Genomic DNA, 27,606 nt, shown 5'->3' with positions numbered 1-27,606 from the left:
ACCTGCTTCTGCCAATATACAAGTGGAGAAGTTGTAAGAATTTCCCATCATTAGCTCAGCGCTTCTGAAGCTTGCTCTCAATAACAAGAGCTGAAAACCAAAATGTCTGTTCCCATCATAGATTTGTCATGGTGCATGGGTTGGTTATATGTGGGTGTTTTTTAAAAAACTATTATACAAATATTTTTTTTAAAGGAAAGAAACAGCTAATGTGCCTGTAACAGGATCTTTTTAATGGACTGAAAATCAAAAGAAAAACTGAGTAGAAACCAAAATAAGTGTACTTTGGTGGGAGTTTTATTGCAGGAGTATTCTGCAACATGTTCTTGACACAATAGTAGTGCCTTTGTGGTGGATTTATTCTGCTTTATTAATTAGTTGTTGTGCTTTCCCAATGTTATTGACATCTGGAGGGGAAATAGCACAACTAAAATGAAACAATTGCCCCCTCCGCTACAAAAAATATACAGTTTGGGGTATGAGCAGGTCTAGGATTTTAGGAGGATGCTACAGGAAATGCACTGAATGCAAATGAAACAATATGACAGCCCCAAAACTTTTGCAGGTACAGCTAGTATTCTGTCATAGCAATGTTCCATAATCTACAGAGCCGTGTCTCAAATTATAGTTTGCCAGCCAGATTCCAGTTTGATCCTTGGCTTGTTGATGGAGAACAGGGCTGTCCCTATCATGAGACAAGGTGAAGCAACTGCCTCAGGTGGAAGGATCCATAGGGGCAGTAGATCTGGTCTCCAAGGCTGTATTACCTATTCCTGCTGCTGCTGCAGTGGCAGTCACGGCTGTGGCACGCTCCTTAGAAGCTGGATCTGCTGCTTTCTCTTGGCAAATAAGAGGCACTGCTGCTCCCCCCCCCAGGGTCTCCTCCTTTGGGGTCTCCTGTGCTGGGCACCCACCTAGCGCAATTCAGAGTTGGGCCTCCTCCACCTGCCTGGCCACCTTTGATTCCCACTTCAACCACTGGGTAAGGTTGATTTGATTCTTCCCCCTTGTTCCCTATCTAGACCTTCACTCACCCTTCTTCCCTGACTGGAGGGGGCCACCATTTTGTGGTGCACCTGAGGAGCCAAAATGTCTTGGGCCAGCCCTGATGCAGAATGAATGTGAAGGGGGAAATAAGTCCTAAAATAAGTGGAACAAGCATGAGTTTTACAACTGGATAAGGAGAGAAATGATACACTGCGTCCACTGTTCAACTTTGAAGGGAAGATCTTGACAGATAGTTTTCTTTTCGGAAAAACTGAACTATGCAGCGTCTGCTTTGACAAAGAAGGAAAGCTGTAATGAGGCATTTAGTGGCAGTGACAGAGGCAGGTCCCATCTAGGGTAACAAATGAGCATGTCAAAGACTATTTGGTCCATCTGCATGAATTCAAGTCAGCAGAGCCTGAAGATTGTCACACACACACACACACACACACATATGAGAAATCAAGAAGAAATGGCAGAAACCAATGCATAAGCCAATGGAAGAAGGAACTGCAGACCTGTTTGCCTGAGTCTAGCAGATCTTAGAAGACCTTAAAACAATCCATAGATTTACAAGCATGTGGTAGAAAAGAATTGGCAGGGAACACAGGTGACATATCTACCAGTTGTTGATGTCTGCTCCTCAGGATATCTTTTATTTGCAAAAGCTGAGGAGTAGTAGCTTCACTCTATCTGGAGCTGGTAAGATCGTCTGGTGTCATGTGTTCAGTTTGGGCAACAAAGTTCAAGAAGGCAATTGCTGACGCAGTTGCAACCTCATCTGCGGGGAACAATTTTCTCTTTTAACCCCCAATCCCTTCAGAAAGGGTCAAAATAAATGGTTGTAATCATTTAATTAGATCTTAGGAATAGCATTGCAGATTGCCTATTTTTTTCTTACCCTAATGCTATCATATGGAAGGGTACATGGGAGACTTCTGCATTAACCCTCAATATCTGCATTTGTCTGCAGGCAATGTGGCCAGGACCCAATAAATTCATGCACAGGGGAGAATTGTGCACACAGCTGGAGTTTCTGCGAAGTTTCTTTCCGGTGAAGCTGCTTGCACTGCAGAAGAGGCAAGCTGCTTTTCAGAGTAGTTTAAGAAAAACTGAGAAGCAGGATGCCTCTTCTGCTATGTGGTAGAAACAACAAAGGTCTCTGTCTTTCCAGCATCTTCCCATTTTATTTATTTATGATCAAATAGGAGTGTGTCCCCAGAACCAGCAATGATCCCTTGACCACAGAAGAACCACTGCTTTAAATATAGGATGGGGTGGATTGATTGGCCCAGCACGATCCTGTAGTTATAAAACCTTTGCCCATACTGCTATCTACGAACAAACCCCACAAACAGCTGCACATGAAGTCCAGCTGTTGAGATGGAAAAAAAATGCCCTTTCTGTGTCCCTCAAGATGTGTACTTTTGGGGTAGGGTTGGGTTGTGTCACCAAGGAGTGCTTGGAAGTCACAGGGAGTAGCAAGAGGTACGTTCCCCCGCAAGGCAAGCGAAGAGTGGAGAGGAGGACAGACCAGCGCTCTGATTGCTTGCCTCTGCTTTCGTATATTAGGCAGCCAGGGCTTTTGGCTGGGAGCCCAGACAGGGCTTTTGTAATCAAAACATGATCTTGTATGCTGTGCAGCCAGTACTGAGAAAGGCCGTCTGATGGCTCTCCTCTTTTAGCTCTGCTGTGGAATCCGCCAAGCTTCACCTCTGATGTCCAAAATGCACCGATCTGTGAGTGCTGCCTTTGTTGTAAGTGGGAGGGATGTGGGGGAGTCAGCCTTGCATTCAGCAAAGCCAAGAAATGACTTCTTCTTCTTCTTGCCTTTCCCCTTTTGCATTGTGTTGTCATTTTGGGGTGCTTCGCTTTCGGCCAGCAGATGTGTATCTGAGAGATGTGGGAGGGCAGAAAGGTGCTTTTTTTTTGTACAGCAGGTTAGGATGTGACCAGGTTAGGATGTGAACATCCTTCAGGAGGATATCAGCTTCCCTCCCTCCACCTCCCCGCCGCCACAAAGGAGGGGAAGGAGAATTTAAAACAACAACACAGAACGTTGGGTAATGATGGACACTTGCCATCCCAAAGACCGGGAGTTTGGCGCTGCCTCGAGCAGCACAAAGGCCGGGCATGTTTATGAGAGCACTAGTGCATTAGCTAAGATGACAAAATGCTGGGTTGAGAGGCCCTCTCTTTCCCCATCCCCCAGGCTTTCTTTATCTCCTGAGCCCTGCTTCTTTTCTGAGTCTTTCATATCATAAATAGCTGACTTTGAAAGCGGCAGGTGGGGGGTGGAATCCTGTAGCCAGAGCCAAGATCTGCGAGAAAATCCCATCCACCAAGAACTGACAGCGAGTGGGTGAACTTGAAATGTTGGATACAATGCCAACACCCCCCTCCTCGCTGCTGCTGCCACCCTCCATGAAGCTTCACTATCCTACCCCCCCCCCGCTTTGCTTAGCCCCTCCTTTTCTGTTGCATTTTGATAGAGAAAGATATCCATGCATGTCTGATTCTCCCTCCCCTTCTCCTCTCCCATTGGGCTCTCTGTTTTCCAAGCGAGCAGGAACGCCTTCTGATTCACAGCCACTGCACGTTTCTTCTGCTAAAGCCATTTATAACTCCCCCGAACTAGTCACTGTGGCATACGGGTACCTCACTCCCCAGAAGAGCTTTTATGCTGGAGAGAGGGCGTAAGGGGCAACCCTTTCCATCCCAAAGTGGCAGCGGAGTCGACATTCTTTCCAGTAGCTTGGCAGCGGAAATATACCCTCTCGTTACTGACTGGCTGCAACTCAGCAGCAAACAGCCAGGAAGAAAATCGCTGACCACGCTGCAACGTGTTGGTCCGTTTTCACCAGTGAATCAGTCTGTGTGCCAGCCATCAGTCAGGCCTCAAAGTGCTGCTTTGCAGTTTTGGGGTCATTCAGCTAGGCTTATGTTGCTGCTGTGCTACTGCTGTGTGTGTGTGTGCGCGCGCGCGCGCAAGGAAAGGAATCTCTTCTTCAGCCCCAAATCTTGGAGATATTCAAAAAAGAACAGCGAGTGGGGCCTGCAACAAAATGTTGCAGCAAATCCTTACCCTGCACTCCAGCAGTGATGATAGGAGTTGTGGTCCTACAACATACAGATGGCCCCACTTTGGCTCCCTCTGCTTAAGACTTTCTTGCTTGCTTTATTTGACCACTATTCACTATTCCAGGTGTTCTGGTGACCAAGAAAGTGGTATAAAACTTAAGTTTTGTTAACATACACACACAAAAAATCAAAGCATTAAGTCCCAGCCGCATTTCACCATGAATGTTATCCCCACTGGGGTGGAATCTAGAAACATATTAAAAAAGTTGTGAAAATGCTTTTTTTAAATAAACGTTTTGAAAAATATATTGAATTTGCCATAGCTCACTATCGCCATCTAGTGTCCCATTTGTATAATTCACTTTACAACACACTTAAAAACGTTTTATTTGACGCTGTATAGCTGAATCCTGGAAATGAAAGTGGGGCTGGTGGGAAATCTTTTACCAATCAGAGAAATAATAATAATAATAATAATAATTTATTTTTATAAATATTTATTTATACCCCCGCCCATTTGGCTGGGTTTCCCCAGCCACTCTTCCCATTTGAAAAGTCTTTCAAATCATGCAGATAAACTAAGGTGACATATATGAGATTCTCAGGCAGTCATCCAGACCTGCTTTGTAGTTTCAGTACAGTGGCGGCATAGTGTACCTTTTAATTTTTTTACTAATAGCTGCATAACCTGACTCTTTTTGAAGTGGACTTTGATGCCCTGCATTCTTTGCCAGATTGAGCATTGTTGTATCTTAATATTTTCACTAAAAGGTGTATTGCAAGGGCAAAACATTGGCCCTGCCTGCACCATACATTTAAAGCAGTATCATACCACTTCAAACAATCATTGCTTCCCTCAAAGAATCCTGACAACTGTAATTTGTTAAAGGTGTTGAGAGTTGTTAAGAGACCCCTCTTTCCCTTCACAGAGATGGAGTTCTCAGAGTGGTTTAACAACCAATCCCTCTTCACAAACAACTTAGAGAATTGTAATTCTGCGAAGGGAAATAGGGGTCTCCTAACAAATCTCAGCACTCTTTACAATCTACAGCTCCCAGAATTCTTGTCGGGGGTGGGGAGTACGAGATAGGGTCCTCATTTATTATTATTATTATTATTATACATGCTGTATTATGTCTACCTGGTTTTTATCCCAATGTGGCTCTTGGAAGGTTGCCCATGAGGGAATAAGACCCTTGGGCTGTAAAAGCCCCCCTCCTGCAATGGAGATAATGGTCTGACTCAACTTATTACATTTCTAGCATGTGTTGCTATTATATGGCTTTATTAAATGGCTTGAATAACCAACCTCTGCACAGTTTAGCAAAGGATTCTATGGAATGTGGCTTGGTCACTGCACATTTTTGCAACACACACAATTAAAGGAGTGTATTTCTGAATCCACATTGCTCTGATTCCAGGGCTGGCCCACCCATGAGGCAACGTGAGGTGACTGCCTCAGGCGGCAGCATCCACCAGGGCAGCAGATCCTGATGTTGATCTCTCTCTCCCCCCCCCCCACTTAATCCTGATGTAGATCTCCCCTCCCCCCTTCTTCCCTGGTTGGGAGGGAAATGCCATTTTGGAGTCCGCCTCAGGTGCCAAAATGGCAGCCCTGTCTGATTCCATTCTGCCTCCATAGCCCCTAGCTTCCCCCCTGATTATGTATGGAACTCACTTGCCCACACAAAGGTGACATACCAGTCACTAGGAACCCAGAAAATTCTGGCCAGGTTGGATCCAAATCTAATTTAAACAATTTTGCAAAAGTGTAACATCCCTGCCTCTCTCCACTGAATTTCCAAAGCTACCCACCCGCCCTCTTTGCCAAGACATTTGATGATGATAAAAAAACCCAATATTTTCCTCACCTCGGGGGGTGGGGATATTTCTCATAAGGAAAATTTGCATATTAGGCTTAAACTGAGTCAGCATCCATTCATCCAGTTTCATTATAAAAGTCTGTTGCTGTATTATTAGAAGCTAGGCCTGTAATTAAATAAGGGATTGACATGTGAAATTTGGCCCTTATCCCAGAGTTTGCTCACCCTAAAGATGCCTTTTCCAAACTACTGCTCTCTAAATCAGTGGTTCCCAAACTTTCCCCCCTCCGCAGATCATTTGATAATGGTTGAGGGTCTTGGAAGACCACGCAATGCTTTTCCTGCCTGTTGCAGCAATTGTAATTCCATAGAATTCAAATCGTGATACAATAAAATAAAATATAAGAAAAGAAAAAAAGCAAAAAAATACAATAAAAAATCAATGTGAATATTCAATGTGATGGTTGTGCCCTCTTCTATTTTCAACCATAAATTCACAGACACTCAGTAGGCCACCTGAATGAAGCCTGGGGACGACTGGTGATACATAGACCACAATTTGGGCACCACTGCTCCAGATGCTGTGAACTAGAGCTGTGAACATCCCTGACATTTGCCCTTAATTGCTGGATCTGATAGGAATTGTGGTGCGAAATATGGAGCACACCAGGTTGGAGGAGGCTACACTACAGACTTCTCATGGTTGCCAAACTACAGCGCTTCAAACTACGGAAGAAAACAGACCTAATGTCCCTAAGGGTACTGGAACACTTTCTGAATGAAGGCCTGGCAATCCTATGCTCTTTTCTTTCACAGGCCCACGGTCTTTTCAAGGCCTACTCCCTTGTTGTCAAGAGCGAATAGCCTCTCCTGTCTGTCAGCCCTGCATTCAGGTTCTCCACAAGCCCAGTTCTTTCTTAGCACCTCCTTTCTTCAGCGGAACCCACTGCTAACTCTCTTATTTTCTTCATCTACCAGGACTTGCCATGGCATCCTTTGTGCCCGCTCAGCAGTCTTGTCCCTCCCACCATCCCCTCCCGGCCGAAAGATGTAGCTAGACTTGCCTTTAGGCTCCACGTTTGACCCTGGTTCATTTATTCATCACTCATTTCCCGAAATCAGTTGGCTTTATGAACAGCCCGTGACATCACAGTTGTTGGCGGAGTTAGGTAGTCATCACCATGAAACCTTTAGTGCATTAAAAACAAATTGAATGTAGGTATCGAGGGATCTCATGGCTAGACAATAAGCTGACGTTGTAGCAACTCCTAAAATTATAGGGTATTACAAGTGCTACCATCTGTTTATGCAAAATTCTAGTTCCACAGGTGTAGCATGCCTTAATTGCTACTGGATAGTTCCTAAAAGGAGCAGGAGATGGTCCTTATGCTTTAAATGATGAGAGTTGACTCTGCTGGCTGAGGTGATGGGAGTTGTAGTCCAAAGTATCCGGAATGGACCAGGTTCAAGAAGGCTGAGTTACCAGGGATGGTGGATAGAGGAGAAATTAGGTTCAGTTCACATTTAAAGGCAAATGTACTTAATACATACAATATGCCGACTGAATCGCAACCATCCTTCAGAATTCGCACTTCTCCAATTTTTACAATGCAGTTCTTCAGCCACATAATGTGTACAAAAATGCATATATCAAGGAAGATAACATAATATGCATTGTATTAACAGAGATTGCTTTTCAAAATTGCATACAAAACTGTGAACAATAGGAGAACTTAACACAAATATGCTGGTGAATTTTCATGAGAACTTTAAACAAAAATGCAAACTGATGTGGAAACATGGAGAACTGACCTTCAGGAAGGGAAAAATGAGAAACTGAGAGACACCAGTGCTGGCATACTTACCCATCCCTGTGTGTTACACCCTAAAATGAAGGCTGGCTCAGTCCCTGAAGAGAGATGGGAAGGAGCAGAACAGAAGAAAATTGCACTCAATATATCTGGCTCAGAATCTGCCAGACCAGATTACAAAATTTGATATTCACAGGAGGATACCTAGGGTCTGATAACCCTGTCAAAATGTGAACACTAACTTCAGACTTGATATTTAACACCTAAATTGAATTTGTAACTTGGGAAATTTTGTTTTACCATGGACTTTTTGGGGGGCTGGGAAATATTTGGGGAGGGGAAATGTTTTCAACTGAGTGCCAAAATATACACAAGCTCACAGATACCAGCTATTACTGCTCTAACCCTCAACCCATTTTGCAGAGAAAAATAGTGCTTGAAAAGCCACACCACCTGCTTAATACAGATTCTTCTTTTGTCCAGATTTCAGTGATTCCTTCTACAAGGAATTAAAATTTTGCCTTAAAATCCAGTATTACTTTTTAAGAAGAGGTTTGTTGGATCATACTAAGGGCCCATTGAGTTTGTCATCTTCTTTCCAGGAATGGCCACCAAGATGCTTAGATGCTTTTGATCAGAGTCAGCATCGGTAACCTTGCATATTATTGTCCCAGGGCATTGTGGCAAATTTCAGTGGCAGCTGGAGTCAGCCATCCAATGCTATGCAGTGTTGCTTTTGCCTACCTGCCCACTCCAACAGTGCCAGGGCTCACCAACAGAGGAAGTGGCTGACTGATGGAGGAGGGGGCCACTAGAAGTATTTACTCAGGATTTCCTCAAACCTGCAGCTGGCTCTGCTGTTGATCCTCCCTTCATTTAGAAGTGCTGCTCTTTCTGGTGGATATATTTGGATTTTGATCCTGTTAATGCTTCAGTAAACTACCCTTATTGTAGCATGCCTTATATCTTGCATGAAATCTCTGCTTTGGCTTACAGATCTTAGCAGAACACACACACACACGTTTGTCATTGTCAATATTACAGTATAAATATACGATTGCATATAGTAGGCCACATACTTATCCAAATTTATATTTTTTCATTACAATTTTAAGTTAAAATATTATCTGGCTATGTTTATTCAAAATAAGACACTGGGTACCTATTTTCTGTGACTTTAAAACATAGTGCTAAATGTTCGATTGCTGTGGGTGATGAAGACCTTTGTCTTCCATCTTTTTCTTGGTTGAAAGAGAGGAGACAAAGAGATCCCATGGTATGGCCAAAATTCCTTCTTTGGGAGGAACAGCTAGATATGAATTTCAATAAATTACAAGGCTACCACCTTGCTGAAACTAAGACCAAATATGCCCCATGATGGAAGAATAGTGGAATATAAATGTAAAAAAGTAAAATCTGTACTATTAACCATATGTGTATCTGTTATCTGTTTTACTGACCATATGTGGAAATCCCCTAAAGCTCTTTCGTTTCATTAGGATGCCACTGTGGATGATGCAGTGTTGCGGAAAAAAGAACAAAAAGATGTCGAACTGGATAAGAAAATCATAGCTTTGCGGAAAAAGAACGAAGCCCTTATGCGAAGATATCATGTATGTTTGACTTCTTAGCTCAGTTTTGGGGCCTCCTTGGTGAACCTTTGAAGCCCTACATGCTGATAACTCTTTTGAAAAATTCAGTTTGTTGCATTCTTTGTTCAGCTGACACCAGTAACTCGATGTGGCTGAAGTAACTTGAAGTAGGTGACATAGAAATCAGCATTTACTCCCACCAGGACTGGAATTTCAAAATGATTATTCTGCATAACAGATCAGGCTGTCAGAATTGTAAGGAGCCTAAACCAAGGAACCTAAGGAACAACAATCATGTAGGGGAATGGGGAAGAAGCCTATGGCCAGATAACCTCTGCTTGGGCACTGCTGCAAGATGCCTCCTCAGTTACATAGACTTGAGGCCTATTCATACTTTGTTTGTCTCATGATTGCTAGTCATGAGTCCTATACTTTGTTTTGTTCTGCCACTTTACCAGAGAAAACCAGCTGTTCACTGCTGAATGTCAATTGGGTTTTCTATGGATTGGTACTTGTTCTGAATAGCAGTAAACATTAGGTTTTCCTGGAAAAAAGTGGGGGCAGGGCAAAGAAAACCCCTCTTGGACCCATGACTAGAATTTGCGGGACAAACCAAGTGTGGAAGGGCCTTTAAGGTGCCCCATAGGAGTCAGAATACTGCATGGTTTATCATCCATTGACATTTCTGGGTCAGATTAACCTGAGCTTTAGAGTGTGTTGTCATCAGTATGCTAATACCAGCTCTATATTTCATTCAGGAAGTGTGCAATAGCAGTCTACCCTGAATCAATATATTGAGACTGTGTTTGGGCATGCAGGATTTAAGAGACTGAAAATCAGACTGGAGACAGGCAATAGTCATAGAATCATAGAATCATAGAATAATAGAGTTGGAAGAGACCACAAGGGCCATCGAGTCCAACCCTCTGCCAAGCAGTCTTTGAAGAGTGGAGGCTATTTTAGAGATGCATTGCTTCCCATGGTGTTCACTTCTTTCTTTTGAGGCCTCTTGGTCAATCAAATGATGCCAGAATATAAAACCCATGAAACCTGTTTACCAGAGGTGAAAGTAGTGTCTACATACCATATCAAATTATTATTATTATTATTATTATTATTATTCCCATAGAGCTCAGGGCGGTTCACAACATAAGATCATAAAATCACAATATGAGAAACGCAAAATACATAATAAAAACAAAAACAAAGACAACACAATAATCTCCCCCTTCCAAAACACATTTTGAAAGGGCATTAGATGTCAATCAGCCAAAGGTCTGGTTAAAGAGGGATGTTTTCTCCTGGTGACTAATGATGGCGCCAGCTGAACCTCCCTGAGGAGAGCATTCCACAAACAAGGAGCCACTGCAGAAAAGGCCCGTTCCTAGGTTGCCCCCCTCCAGACCTCTCATGGAGGAGGCACATAAAGAAAGGCCTCAGAGGATGATCTTGGGGGTCCAGGTAGGTTCACATGGAGAGAGGTGGCCTTTAAAACTATCTTCAACTCTCTGAAGAAGAAGAAATCACATGTCTCAGTAAAGCCTTGGTAAAATAGTCATCACCTGGATGTTGCTATTGTCAAATATAGTGGTAGTGGCAAATGTGTGCTGATGAATGTACAGTTTCTCATAGCTTCCCTATGTTTCTCCCTTTGTTTGAGATTGCTTTGTTTCTAGCTTTCCACTTGTTGTAAGCTGATCTGATAGAGTAGCTGGCTGTCATTTTTGCAGGAAATAGAAGAGGACAGGAAGCGAGCAGAGCAGGAGGGAATGGCTGTCACGTCGAGGAAAGCCAGGCCAGATGGCCTCACCATCACCATCACCAAAGCCCATAATGTAAGCATTATCTCCCCTTCCTGCTAAGGAAGGGTTTTTATACATTCCATTCTTGCAAGGTTAGAGAGGTCTTAGTTGTGAGGGATTATGAAATCAATATGTAATAAATATAGAGACCATCAGGCTTCAGGCTCTATCAGCTCTCTGAATGATTTACAGGTTCCTAAATGTAACACTAATATGTGCAAGTACATGTGTTTGGGGATGGCTCTCCAATGAGGAGTAAATTTAAACACCTCTGTGAACTATGGTTTAAAAATAATAAGAGAAGGGAATTGACTATGAAAGACTGGAGTGAGTCCATCACACACTATTGCATCATCTATTTCTCATAAATAAAGATCCACACCATGATGACTCTACTGTTTCCCTAAACCTTTGACATTTCGGCCAAATGTCAGATTCATAAGTGAAGAGATGCTTTCCCCCCTCGCCAGATTTATAGGTTGCCTGGCAAATTGGACAAAAGGACCAGCTATTTCTTTGGAAAAATTTCCTCAGTATTTGTATCACTGGCAAAAAGTGTGAGGTCATAGAGCCCTCCTGACATTTTCAGAGCTTCTTCTCCCCAGCTGTTAAGGCAAAAGAGAAAGGTAGGAGGTTAATATGGCAACATCCCGACCATTTCCTAGCTAAGTGTTTGTCCTATTGGCAGGAGAAAAGAGTCGTGAGTGAGAAATGGGGAAGCAGCGGCCCTCCTGCCTCCAGTTTTGGGATTGGAAGTGAGGAGGAGGAAGATGACGAGGAATCTGATCACTTGTTTACATTCAGGATGGGGAAGAAGGTTCAGTTGGCTGTTACCATGGACAATAAAGCCAAGGTGAGTCCCCAGCCCGTTTTTTAAAAGTGCTGAATCTCTAGAGATGCAAGCAAATTCAGGTTGAAATGATGAAATACAAGTAAAAGCATTCTAGTTTAAACAAAGCAACATACATTCAGCAAAAAGGTGGGTCCCACATTGTTAGTTAGCCCAAAAAATCCAATAAACTTCATGTGCTAGCAGGGCTAGAATTTGGTTCTCTAATATCCCCACCCAGCATGATCCACAAGGCCACCCAATAAGAGTCATGGTAGGGCAGGTTTTTAATCTGGTTCCTCAACATTCCAGTCCAGCAAGGCCACCCAGTGAGCTTCATCTGCGAGCAAATGTATTTGCAATCTACAGAGGATACTTATTCAGGACTAATCAAACTTTTAATGAAGTCCATAGAATCATAGAATCATAGAATCATAGAGTTGGAAGAGACCACAAGGGCCATCGAGTCCAACCCCCTGCCAAGCAGGAAACACCATCAGAGCACTCCTGACATATGGTTGTCAAGCCTCTGCTTAAAGACCTCCAAAGAAGGAGACTCCACCACACTCCTTGGCAGCAAATTCCACTGTCGAACAGCTCTTACTGTCAGGAAGTTCTTCCTAATGTTTAGGTGGAATCTTCTTTCTTGTAGTTTGGATCCATTGCTCCGTGTCCGCTTCTCTGGAGCAGCAGAAAACAACCTTTCTCCCTCCTCTATGTGACATCCTTTTATATATTTGAACATGGCTATCATATCACCCCTTAACCTCCTCTTCTCCAGGCTAAACATGCCCAGCTCCCTTAGCCGTTCGTCATAAGGCATCGTTTCCAGGCCTTTGACCATTTTGGTTGCCCTCCTCTGGACACGTTCCAGTTTGTCAGTGTCCTTCTTGAACTGTGGTGCCCAGAACTGGACACAGTACTCCAGGTGAGGTCTGACCAGAGCAGAATACAGTGGCACTATTACTTCCCTTGATCTAGATGCTATACTCCTATTGATGCAGCCCAGAATTGCATTGGCTTTTTTAGCTGCCGCGTCACACTGTTGGCTCATGTCAAGTTTGTGGTCAACCAAGACTCCTAGATCCTTTTCACATGTACTGCTCTCAACCCAGGTGTCACCCATCTTGTATTTGTGCCTCTCATTTTTTTTTGCCCAAGTGCAATACTTTACATTTCTCCCTGTTAAAATTCATCTTGTTTGTTTTGGCCCAGTTCTCTAATCTGTCAAGGTCGTTTTGAAGTGTGATCCTGTCCTCTGGGGTGTTAGCCACACCTCCCAGTTTGGTGTCATCTGCAAATTTGATCAGGATGCCCTTGAGTCCATCATCCAAGTCGTTGATATTATTGCTTGCTGAGTAAGTCAGCATTTGGGTGGTAATCTTTGTGAGAATGTTCCTCCAATACAACATATAGGCTTCAGTCAATTGGGAATCATTGTCACAAATAGTAAATTTCCAGCAGTCGAAAAAAGCAGCTTGCACTCAGATTGTAAGTGACCCTTCAGTCTTTTACTGCCTGATAGGATTGTAAATTCATTTCCACGACTTCAAAAAGCTCTCTAGACATCTTTGGGGACAGCTCGGTGACGACATCTGTTTCGTTCGCAGTGGCAGTCAAAACAACACATCACATTAGGCTGTGTTGACATACAAGCAGAGTGTAATATGAATCTCTTACAATAACATTAAAGAAGGCAATGGCAGATCCTTGACTTGAGCAACATGTTTGGATTCAACTACATGCTGTCAGAATCAAGACCTCAAAGACAGGAAGAGGACATAGAAGGGGTTGGTGCTTTGAAGCCCCAGTAGCAGGGCTTCCCCCCCCCCCCAGCCGGAACTTGCCAGAACTCAGTTCTGGCACCTCTAAGGTGGGTTCCATCACCATTATAAGAGAATGAGGGAGGTGTTCATGGTCAGTTCCGGCACCTCTTTTTTCTAGAAAAATAGCCTTGCCCAGCAGTATGAAAGCTTGAAATACAAGTCTTTTCTTTTCTTAGGCATTTCTAAAAAGAATATTTCCATGAGTGCTAATACAGGTTGAAGATGTCAGAAGCAATGAGGGTTTGGGGCAGTATTTTACTAACAAGTCCCATCATGCAAGAATATCTGCTTGTACAACAGGACTCCCCCCGCCCCTTTCCACTATCCACCTGAAATCTGTTCCAGAACTTTGGGGAAACTCCTAGAACAGATTAAGGGGGTGTATGGGAGAGGAAATGGGGAAAACATTCTGTTGCACAAGCATAAATTCTAAAAAAAAAGCCTTAGCACTACATTGGATTCCACCCTTCGTGTTTAGTCAGATTTTTTCTTGCAGTTCGAATCCTGTTATTAATGTTGCATGTGGTATATTTTGGTATGAAAATGTGTTTCAGTCATTTCTCTCATTCATTTTCATAAATTACTGCAAAGTGGGCCAGGTGGAATGATTCTCCTTTCCTGCCCTGACATACTGTTCTGGGGGTTTCCCCAACTCCTCTTGAGCCAATTTTGGGGTGCATAAGGAAGGAGGGGGCAGAAAGCCCTGTTGTGCTAGCAGAAGTCTTTGACGTCATTAGTTGACTCTGTTACTCTGAGTCTATGTGTTCTAAGTAATCTGTGTGCTGCCCTCAAAACATAGTGATATTTTCAATTACATGGAATAAAAGTTATATCATCTCTGCTATATTTTGCTTAGTCGTCTTGGTTTTCATCCAGGAAAACAATTCCCATGATGAGAATTTTTTGGCTCAGAAGCTAAGAAAATTCATCAACCCCGAAGGGAGTTAGCTGATCTTTACACAGCCCTCCTAAATGCTGACAAAAAATTAAGAGAACACTTGTTACTTCAGTCTTGATTAGTGCAACAAAATTACAATGCTAACACATCTTATACATTATCCAAAAAGGTTCATTGTATTGAATTTCTGGCTGAAATATTTCTTTTCGGAATTAGATTGATTACAACTGGTAGCTATCAATGAATGGAATTTGCTATTTATTATACTTGTTTTTTTCAGCACCAAATAGGCATACTTACTCTAAATATGCACCTTTCTATACATACTGTACAGGGCAAGAAACAGCATATTCTGATTCTGCCTTTTCTAGGGAAAGCGGGTTGTGAGTGAAAAACGGGGATCAGAGTGTCTTGCGAGCCCAGGGGAGGCCCCAGACATCAGTGAAGAAGAGATTGATCAGTTGGTTGCTTTCCGCAGGGGAAGAAGGATGCAGATTGCTATTACAATGGACAACAAAGGCAGGGTGAGTATTTTCCCAAATGGCTCCCTTTGGTTCCAGTTCTCTGCTTGGACTCAGTCCCGTCCCCCAGCCCCAGTGTTAATACATGTTGCCAAGGCTGCTGCCAATCTTGATGCGGAGGTGCTGCTGCTGCTGCTGCTGCTGCTGCTTTAACAGCTTTTGGGAAGCTGAAAATTATTTGGAAACTTGCTTTCTGCTCCAGTGCTGCAACAATCCACTTACGCAGCTACCTCTCTGATGTCTTGTGGGGCGAACATGGAAATCTTGCTTACTGCAGCAGACTGAAAAGAGAAGGGGTGATGGAAAGGCTATAGTATGCAAACGCTCCCTCAGTCCATCTCTGGGGTCTCTCTCCCAGTGCAGTTGGGAAAAACTCTTTCCTGGCATGCTAGAGAACTATTGCCCATCAGAGATGACAGTACTGAGCTAGTTGGGGCAGTGTTCTGACTTGGTATAACTTAAGACAGTTTCCTAAGGCCCTTTCAAACTGATGGTTTTATTGCAAGTGTCATCTGCAGCATGTCATTGATGCAATAATAGTGCATTCGTGGTGTATTCATCCTGGACCGTCCATGCTTTGTTAGTTGTTCAGTGATGCTTCCTCAACTGTGACATCTTGAGATAGCATGCAGTAACTGCACTAGCAGAACTCAAGCTAGAGCTCTAGGTGCCAGTTTCTGATATTCATTGTGCTGCACCTTCAATGCTGCAGCTACAGCTCCCAAACCACTCTGTCTGCTCTGACTCTGAGTTTTATACCAAGTGCATATTTAAGTAGCCAGTGAAGCAGGTAAGTCCCTTGAAATGGCTCTGAAATGGCTCTTCCCTAAGATGTCATCATGGCATTGTCTGTGGCCTCCTTAGGTAAACCAAGAGGAATCATATCCTAAAGTTTATTTGTACTGATGACAGTGGGTGATGCTGAGATCTAAACCACTGAGCTTCTTGGGCTTGCTGATTGGAAGGTCAGCAGTTCGAATCCGCATGATGGGGTGAGCTCCTGTTGCTCTGTCCCAGCTCCTGCCAACCTAGCAGTTCAAAAGCACACCAGTACAAGTAGATAAATAGGTACTGCTGTGGCGGGAAGGTAAATGGCGTTTCCATGCACTCTGGTTTCTGTCATGGTGTTCCATTAGTTATAGTAAGTTCCTATTACCATGTAAGGTCTTGCCCCCCCCCTTCCTGCAATCTCTCTCCTCCCTGCGATGGCCCCCACAACAGCACAGCCATGTGCATTCCTGACTTTGCTTATCTCTTGAATAATAAACATTTGAGCCTGTTCCATCAGTGCCAGCCTTGTTCTCCTGACGGACCTCTCCTTTCTAAGAAAGGCCTTGGGGGGGGGGGTTTCTTATGGCTCTACACCATTGCGCCAGTAGAGATTTAGTCATGCTGGCCACATGACCCAGAAAGCTGTCTGTGGACAAACGATACGATACGATATGTTTATTGTCATTGTCCCATACAGAACAATGAAATTGAAAACTGGCGCCCTTGGCCTGAAAATCGAGATGAGCATTACACCCCACAGTCGCCTTTGACGGGACTTAACTGTCCAGGGGTCCTTTACCTTTATACCTTTTACTGACCGTTTTTGTATTGCACCCTTCCTCTGAAGAACTCATGGTGTGGTACACAGAGTTACCCTCAGAACAAGCGCGGCATGTGAGTCAAGAGAAGAGATGATGACTTGCCCAAGCCTAACCAGTGAGCTTCATGGCTGAGTAGGGATGTGTGAACCTGTTCTGTCCCCGACACCCATCGAAACTCAATACAGCTCTCATAATTCATTCTACAACACTGGAAAGTGGAAATGTTGGCTAGGCCCACTGCAATATCAATTGACTTAAGATAAATCTGTCAAATCATGTGATCATCTAGGCCTCAGGCACAAAAGCAAAACATTTTATAGGAAAATGTTCAGTCCCTTGCATCTCCAGCCAGGACTGGCCTCTCCTCCTGCCCTTACTCGCATGTCAGTTAGGCTTAGAGGAAAAACACTTCTCGTTTTTGCCAATGGAAGGTTTATTTTTAATTCTAATTGTCACACTGTGGGGAAGGGGCACAGTTCATTGAGATGGCAGCTGTGGAAGGGCTTCTGTCCTCATGCACTGTGAAAGCAAATAATAATAATAATAATAATAATAATAATAATAATAATAATTTATTATTTGTACTCCAGCCACTCTGGGCGGCTTCCAATAAAGATGAAAAATACATTAAAATGTCACACTTTAAAAACTTCCCTGAACAGGGCTGCCTTCAGATGTCTTCTAAATGTCAAATGGGATGTTGGGCAGAGAAAGAAGACTTTGGCCCTCCCAATCCTTGGTATGTGGCCCCCAAGCAATTACTCCTGAGGGAATACAGCTCTTGACACGAATACAGCCCTGTTACTACTGGAATTCTTTGTAACTTTTCACCTTTACGTGAGAATATCTTAAGATCTTGAGGACAAAATCCTGATATTTATAAACAAAACAAATCTATTTTTTAAATGTTGCTACCTCTACACCACCACCACCAATTATTTTTTATCAGGCTGCTGTTAGGCACAGGAACAGGACTAATAATAATAATAATAATAGCATCCCTGGTTAGAAATTGAGTAACTAAGTATGGGGGAAAGTGACATAGGATTAAAAGGTACAGAATCTAGCCAGGAGGCAAGACTGTCTCCCTCAGAATGACACTGTCCAACCACTGTCTGAGGGCCCACTTCCTTTTGGCATCTTCTGAAGCGTGTGCTTCTGCGCTTTCTGGGCCAAGGTTTTTAAAAGCAGACTTTGGAGCTGAGCTCCAGCTGCCTCAAACTGATGGTTTCCGAGTGACATTCTGCTGACGGAGAAGAGGATTAGCCCAAGAACAGCACAAGCTGTGCGTCCTATTCAGTCTTCAGGCTGCTGGGCCTACACTCTGCCCCGCTGCTTCGAGGAGAGAAAAGAAAAGCCTGTTGACATGGTGAGCGGGGGGCATGCGAGAGTTTTACAGCCCCAGATGGCCAAGGCTGTTTTCTCAGGCACGATGGATGACGGGCCTGCAGGGAGCACATGGACACATTGAAACAGAGAGTGTAAATCACGCTGGGAGAGGCGGCCGGCCCAGCCAGCTCAAGCCTCTCTCTCTCATGGTCTGCACTTTTCCCAGAAACAGTGCGCCATTGTCCTCAGGCCCAGGCCCTGCGACGCCTCCCAGTGTGAAGTACACGCAGATTTGGGCCTGGAGTTTAAAGAGCTTTTAAACAGTACATTTGGCAGTAAATGCCTTTTTGTGTAAGGCTGCGAGTGACTCAGGGCTTTACAGACTTCGCCATACGGTCGAGGCATGTTAGATAAACACAGAGATGGCAAAGAATGAAGAGGGGAGGAGGCACAAAAGTCATTGGGAATGGGGGGAAGAGGGGGAGCTTTTTGTGAAATGTGCTTCGCTACTGAATAGCCTAAAGGTGATTTGTGTGGAAACTGTATCTTGCAGTGCGGTGGGCTCTTGGGAAATACAATGTCAGACCCTCCAAGTGCCCCTATTTTCCAGGGATTTACAGAAGCCGTCCCTTGCATGCCTCTGATGGGCCAGGTTTACATTGTAAATATACAGACATGTGGGGAATTTGTTCATGCGCAATGTAGCATGATGTTACTAGGATGTAAACTGCAGTTGGCTAAGTAGGGCAACCCTTTCCATTCACTGAATATTTGCACAGCACTTTCCCCCAAGTGCTGAGAACATTTCCCAAATGGAACTTTTCCATCTGCCTTAGTGATGGGAGAGTTTGAAATATGAATGCCCCCAGTGAGAAAAAGGGCTGCAGCTCAGTGAGAGAGCTTCTGCTTTGTGTGCAGAAGGTACCATGCTGAATCTCTGGGATCTTCAGGTAGTATTGGGAGATACCTCAGGCTGAAATCTCGGACAGCTGCTGCCAGTCAGTGTGGACAATGCAAAGCTAGCGAGAGTATGGCAGAGGTGGCTAACCTGTAGCTAGGGATTTTGGAGAATTCTGTCAGGAACAGAAACCAGGAGTGGAAATTGCCACAATGTGCATGTTCATTGGATGTCAGTGAGACAATGTTCACTATCACACCTACTCAAATTTAATTAAACAAACCACAGTCCCTGATGTTCAAATGTTACAGGGCACTGTAGCTTGTTTAAAAGTGGAAATGTATGCTTCTCATTGGCTCCTGTTTTGCATGCCAGAAAGCTGGGAGAATGGGAGAGTTTGTGACCCGGAGCTCAGGAAAACTTGTTCACACAGCAAGAAACAATGTTTTCCATTATGTTGATCTGACCCATAGTCAAAGTATCTGGCTATGGAGGAAAGTCCATTTCCCCAACAACACCACATTGTATGCCTGGATCCTCACAATGAATGAATTGCAAACCAAGCAATTCTTATGTGACAAACTGATTGCCTGGAAGGGCCCCAAGGCTTACTGTTCCTTTGATGTGCTATGCCATGCTATAACCCCGAGAGGGAGCTAAAGGAGTAGAACTGAAACCAGTATTTGCACATTCAGTCTTCTAAAAGGGCACCATCAAAAAAAGAGCTCTGCCCGTCCAATTTTTGAAAATCCAGACAGATGGTAAAGAACAGGACCAGAGTAAGAGCGGATGAATGTAAGCACATGGAGTTACATATAGCTTGAGTTAAGTGCAAGGACTAAGGGACAGAGCTAAACATTGCCAGGAAATTGTATGTTTTTAGGAGCAATATGATGGATGTGAGAAAAGTGGCACCACATAAATATTGAGAAGTGGTGGAATTCAGAGTTTTTTAAAGATAAATTCTGTCCAGCCATTCTGTAAAAAAATCAAAAATCAAAGTTGGTTTGTTTTATAGCAAATATACCAAAATCAAAACAACATATTCAAAATCACATTAATCCTTCAAAGTAAAAATTGATTAAAAAATCAGAATCCTTTTAAACAGCCGGTGCCTTAAACTGCCTGGTAGGGGTTGGAGTCTTGGCTGCTGAGCGTAAAGCAAGCAAGCAGTGTGGAGCTTCACCTTAGGCAGAGCGCCCTGACATCTTAATGCCACCACAGAAAAGTTCCTGACCTTGTTGCCTACCTGCCATACTTTGGAAGGGCATCAAAGGAAGGTCTAGCACAGAGGTGGGGAACCTCAGGCCTGGGAGCCAAATGCAGCCCTCCAAGCCTCTCTGTCTGCCCTTGGGATTCTCCCCAGGCGATACCCACCTCCCATTCAGCAGCATCCATCACTGGCTCTGCTTTGCATTCTCCTTGAGTGTTTCTGGCCTGGCTGGAATGTGTCCTTGAACTCTGATAATGCTTCCTTATTGCTTGCCTAGATGGGCTGGGTATGCAGAAATGAGCCTACCCTCTCTTCCCTCTGGCCCTGCCTGCCAGTGACATGTGGCACCCAGAAGACTGGCCTGAAGAAAATACAGCCCTCAGGTTGAAAATAGCTTCCTATCCCTGGCCTAGGCTAGGGTTTGGGCTAATTCATACAGTATGTGTGAAGGCTTCTTGTGATACTCTTAAGATCCCAGTTCATCTTCACAACAACACTTTAGGGTAGCTTAGGCTTGTCCAAGGGCATTTACTGATGGCTGAGGAGGATTCTGGCTCACTAAAAGCAAGTGTATGTAGTGCTATTTCCTTTAAAATATATCCCTTGCGTTTCCCAGCTGATACATGTACCCTCTTCAAAGCAGTGCACTGCAAAAGGCTCCTGGTATTTGATATCAGCTTCTTTCTGCTTCAGTGGAGACTAAATGGAATTGCAATCTCATTTTCCTCTCCCATAGATGACAGTAAAGCAAATCCCCATGGTCTAAGAAGGAGAAACCTTATTACTATCATAGCCTGCCCTCCTGCCCAGTGCCCAAGATTTTCCCTGGCACCAATATCCCAGTTGTCAGCAGAGAGTTGAGTAATCTCTCTCTCTGTGGGTCTTTTAGTATCGGGTTTCCTCAGAGACCTCTCTGTACTCTGCCCCCTCTTTCATTTTGGTAATAGCTGCATTTAACAGGCTGCTGTTTTATGCAACCGTGCATTTAAGCTTCAGAGTGGTGTATCCAGATCCAGTGAAGCATAATGGTTAATTAGTATGCAGCAAATCATCTTTAAATTGGACGTCTATGGTTTGTGGACTGTTTGAATTGCTTTTTTATTAACAGTGTATAGAGAGATAATATATCATGAGATAATACGCTTCCTGTCTAAAGAGGTAAGTGCCACATGATTGTAGGAATGAAATGAAATTGGGGTCAGATGACAAATGGAGTAAATGGAGGCGAGTCCTTCTGAGCCACCCGATATTTTCAAAGTTTTCACTTTTGGAAAAAAATAAATCAAGCGGGGGTGGAGGAGTGAAGGACAAAGAGATAATTAAGCAAACTACTTTTTACTAGCTCAGTAGTAGGGGAAGGGATATACAATAGCTCAGTGAGAGCATATGCTTTGTATGCAGAATATCTTTGGCTCAGTCTCTGGCATCTCCAGGTAAGGGTGGCAAACATTATTGTCTGAAATCATGGAGACCCATACACAGTGTAGTGTAGAGACAATAAAGAAGTAGAGGTGCTTTTACACTGTCACTATTTTGGAGTGGGAGTCAACCACATACTGGCAAATTCAAGTTGTGTAATAATAAACAAGAGGCCTTGAGCAACATACCTGCTTCCCCAAAAGATCAGACTTTTTTGTGATAAGGGAAGTTATGGAGAAATGCATGGGAAAGTGTGAGAGAACATTATGACACAACAACCATCTAACCTATATAACAAAAATGATTGCCTTGTGGGAAGCGACTCATAAGTGAAAATAATAATAATGAAATTTAATGACCATTCATTCTGATATGTTTGCAGGGTGGTTAGATGATGTTCCCTCAAGGTAAGGGTTATCCTACCCTTCAGCTGTGTTTTCCTATCATTTTCCCTTTCACCAAAAATCTACTCTTTTGGGGAAGCAGGTTTGTTGCACAAGAACTCCCAGTCAGCTACAATTGCAGAACCTGAAGTCGCTGGTATTTGAGTGAAGCCCATGTCTATGGAGATTCAGCACTTAAAAAGGGGGGGGGGGTCACCTTGGCTTTATTGCCCATGGTAGCAGCCTACTGAATCCTGTTCCCCATCCTGGATGTAAACAAGTGACTGGCTTTCTCAGCATCTTCTTCCTCTTCACTTCCAGTCCCACAACCGGAGGCAGGAGAACTCTTTACCATCTCTTTTTGTTTTAATGACCCTGAACAATTTAGTAGAATCAGCAAACCTGGCCACCTCACGGTTCACCCCTAACTCGATATTGTTTATGAACAAGTTAAAAACACAGGTCCCAATCCTTCACTTTCTGCACCTCTTCATTTGAAGAACTATTCATTTATTCCTACTCTCTTTTTCCTGCTACGTTACCAGTTCCATATATCTCCAGATCACTCTGCTGTTAAAGGCACAGGAGGAGAAACAGATTAAAAGTTGGCAACCTTCAGTGCTGGATAGAGATGGGGAACAATTCCTCCCCTTAAATGACAGCATTTGTGTGCATATTTTGTTGCAAATTCTATTGCGCTTCATGGGTGTTTTCATGTATTTCTACTGTAAAAATAGACAAATTCTGCAATAAAATGGACAAGCATGTAACGTAAACTATCTTTGATGAAATGTGCTCTCTTGAGACATAGACAGAAAAAAGGAATGTTAGCTGCGACACTGAAATGGGGTTTCTGCCTTGTTATTACTGTGCCTGTCTCTGTGAGAGTTTGATGTTCAACTAAAAAAAGGCCCCAAGCAATTAGCAGGAATAAAGGTTGTTCATTCAAGCTCAGACTTGCCTTCTCAGCATCCTCTGTTTCTTTGAACTGCTCCAGGGAATTGTCTTCTTTGTATTTTACTCTTCTCTTCATGTTTAAAGCTCAGGAGAACTACTGACTCCATACTCTCATGTAGCTTTCAAAAGCTGCCACTTTCAGATGCTGCAAAATCAGCTCAGGAATACTTTTATGTCAGGAGCCTTGAATCAGCCCAATACTATTTCACTAAGCACAGGGCAGGAAGCATGGTGCTGTATTTCTCCATGGGACAAGCTTTGCTATCCATTCAACAGTCATTCATCTCTTCTGTGAACATACTCAGAATTAAATCATGCCAGACAGCTGTCTGTCATGTTAGGGAGGATATTACATGATATCTGGAATAGGGTAACCAACCAGCTTTGCTCCTTTGTCTTTACCACTATGGAGAAATTGAAGGAGGAACTATCCCCATCTTGCATTTACTGAAATAACAGGATTGCAGGGGTGGACCCTCGCAGGGAAGCTTAGACAAACTGGATGTAAATTCTTCCCTTCAAATCTCAGTAGTAGGGCATTTGCTTTGCACATAGATGGTCAAGTTCAAACCCTGCATCTTCAGGCAGGACTGGGAGAGATCTCCATCTGAAAAGCTAGAGATCAATCAATACACCAGCGTTTTCTCAATCCCGTCTACCCAAATGTTGTGGGACTACAACTCCCACCATCCCTAGCTAACAGGTAGTCAAGGAGGATGGGAGTTGTAGTCCAACAACATCTGGGGACCCAAGGTTGAGAAAGGCTGCAGTGGACAATACTGAGCTAGATGGAGCAATGGTCTGACTCAGTAGAAGACAGCTTACTATGTTCCCCAAACTGGTCTAGAGCCCCACTGGTGGGGGGAATTCTCAGATGAAGAGGGGACTTCTATTTCTGAAAACCTTTAAAACACACATACATACACAAACACAACTCTTTGCTTATAAAGGGCTGCTTTGCCTCTGAAAGTTGGGCTATATTTGCATCTGTATCCATAAATTAGCATATGCAAATTTTATGCAGATTTCTGTCATGGGCCTCCCTGAACATGAACAAAATGTACAAAACCCCATTTAAATAAAATAAATAAACCAGGATGGGGAAGACAAACTGGCTTTATCCTCTTTTTTCCTACAACTGTTGCCCTATAGTTGTGTGTGTGTTAAACCCAACCAGTCACTTTCTATCACTCAGGATGCTTCCAGATGGGATGAATTGTGGGATGAATGCTTCTCATGCATGCAGGGTTTTTTTTGGGGGGGAGGGGGTTTGTAGCATCTGCACAATGTTGTTCTTATCAAAATGCAAGCCCATATCTCCCACCCCCACATTTTTTGGATTTTCCCTTTCTGGGGAAAATTCAAAACTGTTGCCAATGTTCCTTTTCTGATATCTCAAAGATCTGTTTACAGCATTAAATTTCTGTCTGAAAACACTCCAATTACGATACTTTTAAATGGAGTTTATACTTGCTCTCCTGTGTGCATGATGATATACTTAGTGTCAGCTCCTCTTGCATTGGTGTGTCTATCTGCACAGCCAGTCTGAGTCAATTTTGTGATGTCTAGAAGTGTGTTAAAAGGAAGGAAGGATTCAGGGGCCCCTGATTAGGCTTTTGGCTATGCAATATTGAATGCTATCTGTTAACTCTGTTCTATCCTGTTTCGCCTTTGTTATTGTTATTCTTTAAACCAATTCACAAACGAAGAACATATACATTGACCACTAATAATGAACCGTATGTTGCAGACATTACTGCAGATATATTATTCTGTTTTTTTGTGATATACAAATGACAGGTGAAGACTTGGTCTATTTTGTATCATTTATGACCCTTGTTTATAAAAACTCAAAAAAAAGTTATGTTTAAAAAAGAAGAAGGTAGGATTCAGGCAGGGGTGGATGACGATTTGGAGATCTTGAGTGCGCTTTTGCTTTTCACTCCTTCAGAAAGTGGTGGACTCTCCTTCCTTGGAAGTTGTTCAGCAGAGGTTGAATGGCCATGTGACATAGATACTTTAGTTGAGATTCCTGCATGGCAGGGGGTTGGACTAGATGACCCTCAGGAACCCCTTCCAACTCTACAATTCTATGATTGTCTGATTCCATCACTCCTAATGGGGCTGCCAGTTTCCACCCTGCACAGCTGTTGCAAAGTCAGGCAATTGTTCCTGCAGCTGCCATGTATGGTTACAAAACTCAGACCAACCAAAGTAATAAATAGTGAGAGCTTTTTGGCAGCAGAAGACCTAGAAGTTGACAGGATTCTGCATGAATTGGTAGGCAGCTGCATCAGCTAGACAGGAGACAAAGCGGCCCTGTGTGCTGTACGCAAAGCATGTCTGGCTGTTGTTAGGAAGCCGGCTGTCAGGAGAGAGAGCAGGATTCATGCTCGTGCCAGTCTTTCTCCCATGCAGGTGAGTGGAAATATGAAGAGCTGAATTTTCATGGAAACGGTCCGTCCCAGACATCAGGATATTCTTCATTTTGGATAATCTGCCTGTTGCTCAGTTGTGACAGTTGAACAACACAAACATTTATAAAGTGCCTGGTGCTGTTCAAACAGACTGTTAGTGTGCCTACAATTGATGCTTATTTAAATTATTAGCAATTGGCACCTAACCCCCAAAAATCCAAAAATTCTGTTCCTCACTTGCAACACTAAGCATATGTTAAGAAAGAGATTTGATGACTGGTTTCTTTTAGAACATAGTATCATTTCTAAAGGGATGCGGGTGGCGCTGTGGGTAAAACCTCAGTGCCTAGGACTTGCCGATCATATGGTCGGCGGTTCGAATCCCCGCGGCGGGGTGAGCTCCCGTCTTTCGGTCCCAGCTCCTGCCCACCTAGCAGTTCGAAAGCACCCTTAAGTGCAAGCAGATAAATAGGTACCGCTTTATAGCGGGAAGGTAAACGGCATTTCCGTGTGCTGCGCTGGTGCTGGCTCGCCAGAGCAGCTTCGTCACACTGGCCATGTGACCCGGAAGTGTCTCCGGACAGCGCTGGCCCCCGGCCTCTTAAGTGAGATGGGCGCACAACCCTAGAGTTGGACACGACTGGCCCGTACGGGCAGGGGTACCTTTACCTTTTATCATTTCTAAGCTGAAACTATTTATTTTCTTTATAAAACATTCTCTTTGAAATGTATGTTTCTCCCTGTTACCCAAATCTTTGATTTGGAGAAAGGCAGTGCTTTTTTTTTCTTTTAAAAAAATGTTTAGGGGTACTTTCATTTTGACTCAAGAAAATCACCATTTTATAGTTCAAATCAGGAAAAATAAATACAGTAAATGGACAAAAGTACAAAGATTCACAAAATGTTTAGGGGTATGTGTATCCCTGCATCCCCCCAGAAAAAAAAGCACCAGAGAAAGGGCTATAAAAATCACCATGTCAGGAATTGCTGCAAGGGCAAGGGTGGTACAAACCCCCAGAAACTTGTTTACAACCCCCAGCCTGCATGAATGCATGTCGATTGGTGGGAGAATGTGGAATGAAAGTTTTTGGCCTCTGTATGGAGTTGTTGGGATCCATGTTGTCTTGGGAGACAATGGAGGAGACTCCTGATAATAGTGGCCTGAAGGCCCCTCTTCACTACCCCAGGAGAGAGCTGGGGTGGTTGGTTCCCTGGATGTCTTGAATCCAAACTATGAGAGATAAATGCATCTGGAGCATGTGGAAGTTTTGCATACTACTTTTTATTTCTGTGTTGGGCATTATTCTCTCTCCCCAGTTTAGTTTCAAGCTGTCAGATTAGGTTGGTTTGTTCATATCGTTTCAAACAAACTTGTACAGATTATTTTTTTGTATTTATTTAGTGATGGTATTATTTCGTGTGTGTGTGTGTGTGTGTGTGTGTGTGTGTGTGTTATATTTAATTATTCACTTGATACATTGCAAGCCACTTGTGGCACAGTTTTGTGGGAAAGTATCGATAGATGAGGCTGATCATGAAAATCTTGCAGTATGGAAGCCTCTGTTCAGCATTTCAGCTGCCCCATTTCACCCCCACCCAGTGGCGTAGCGTTGGTTGTCAGCACCCGGGGCAAGGCAAGTAATTTGCGCCCCCTAACCCGTGGATTTGCGCCTCCTAACCCGTGGATTTGTGCCCCCTAACCCTAACCCCCAGATGTTGCGCCCGGTGCGGCCGCCCCCCTGCACCCCCCACGCTACGCCACTGCCCCCACCCCCCGTTTTCTGCCCCCTCCAACAGTCAGCCAAGATTCTCAATGGACTGTTATGAGGGCCTCCCACTTTACGGATTTCCACCCTCAAAATATTTTTGCACTTCTGTAAGCTTCAAGATTCCTCCAAGTCTCCTTCCCTCTTGTGTACTGGCATGTGGGGTGCCTTTTGGACTACATAGCAAGATAATATCTGCTTATGTGAACTCCAGCCCTAGTGGAACATGAAGTTACTGATTTCCAAATGGTGCCACTTGCTAAAAGCCTTTATTGTTGCTCAGTGGCTACTGGGGAACTTGGATAAATCAAGTGGATTATGTGTACATGATGCTGCGCTTTGAGACTGGCTGCCAGCAGAGAGATACGTATTGCGGGTTCCTCCTCATAATAGTTCAGATGAACTGCAGTTCTCTGATTAATAATGTAAATATTACAAAACTCCAATAAGTCTCCAGTGACC

At 43.6% G+C, this 27,606-nt stretch overlaps 1 protein-coding gene across 2 annotated transcripts in view; it reads left to right on the top strand.

Annotated features, from left to right (window-relative positions):
* The first annotated feature begins 2,563 nt into the window (after positions 1-2,563).
* CCDC9B (coiled-coil domain containing 9B) overlaps positions 2,564-27,606 on the top strand; it is a 53,828-nt gene continuing 28,785 nt past the window's right edge. Inside the window, exons 1-5 of one of the 2 annotated variants that reach the window (XM_080996976.1) lie at positions 2,564-2,744; positions 9,202-9,315; positions 11,025-11,129; positions 11,785-11,949; positions 15,021-15,173. In XM_080996976.1, the coding sequence (XP_080853102.1) occupies positions 2,706-2,744; positions 9,202-9,315; positions 11,025-11,129; positions 11,785-11,949; positions 15,021-15,173 (576 nt within the window). In that variant the 5' untranslated portion in view covers positions 2,564-2,705. The remainder of the gene's footprint in view (positions 2,745-9,201; positions 9,316-11,024; positions 11,130-11,784; positions 11,950-15,020; positions 15,174-27,606) is intronic. The other variant, XM_080996977.1, reaches the window with a different exon arrangement.

The sequence above is a fragment of the Podarcis pityusensis genome (assembly GCF_964106645.2).
Source record: "Podarcis pityusensis genome assembly, chromosome: 1".
Lineage (NCBI taxonomy): Eukaryota > Metazoa > Chordata > Lepidosauria > Squamata > Lacertidae > Podarcis > Podarcis pityusensis.
This window is presented reverse-complemented; position numbering and strand designations above follow the sequence as displayed.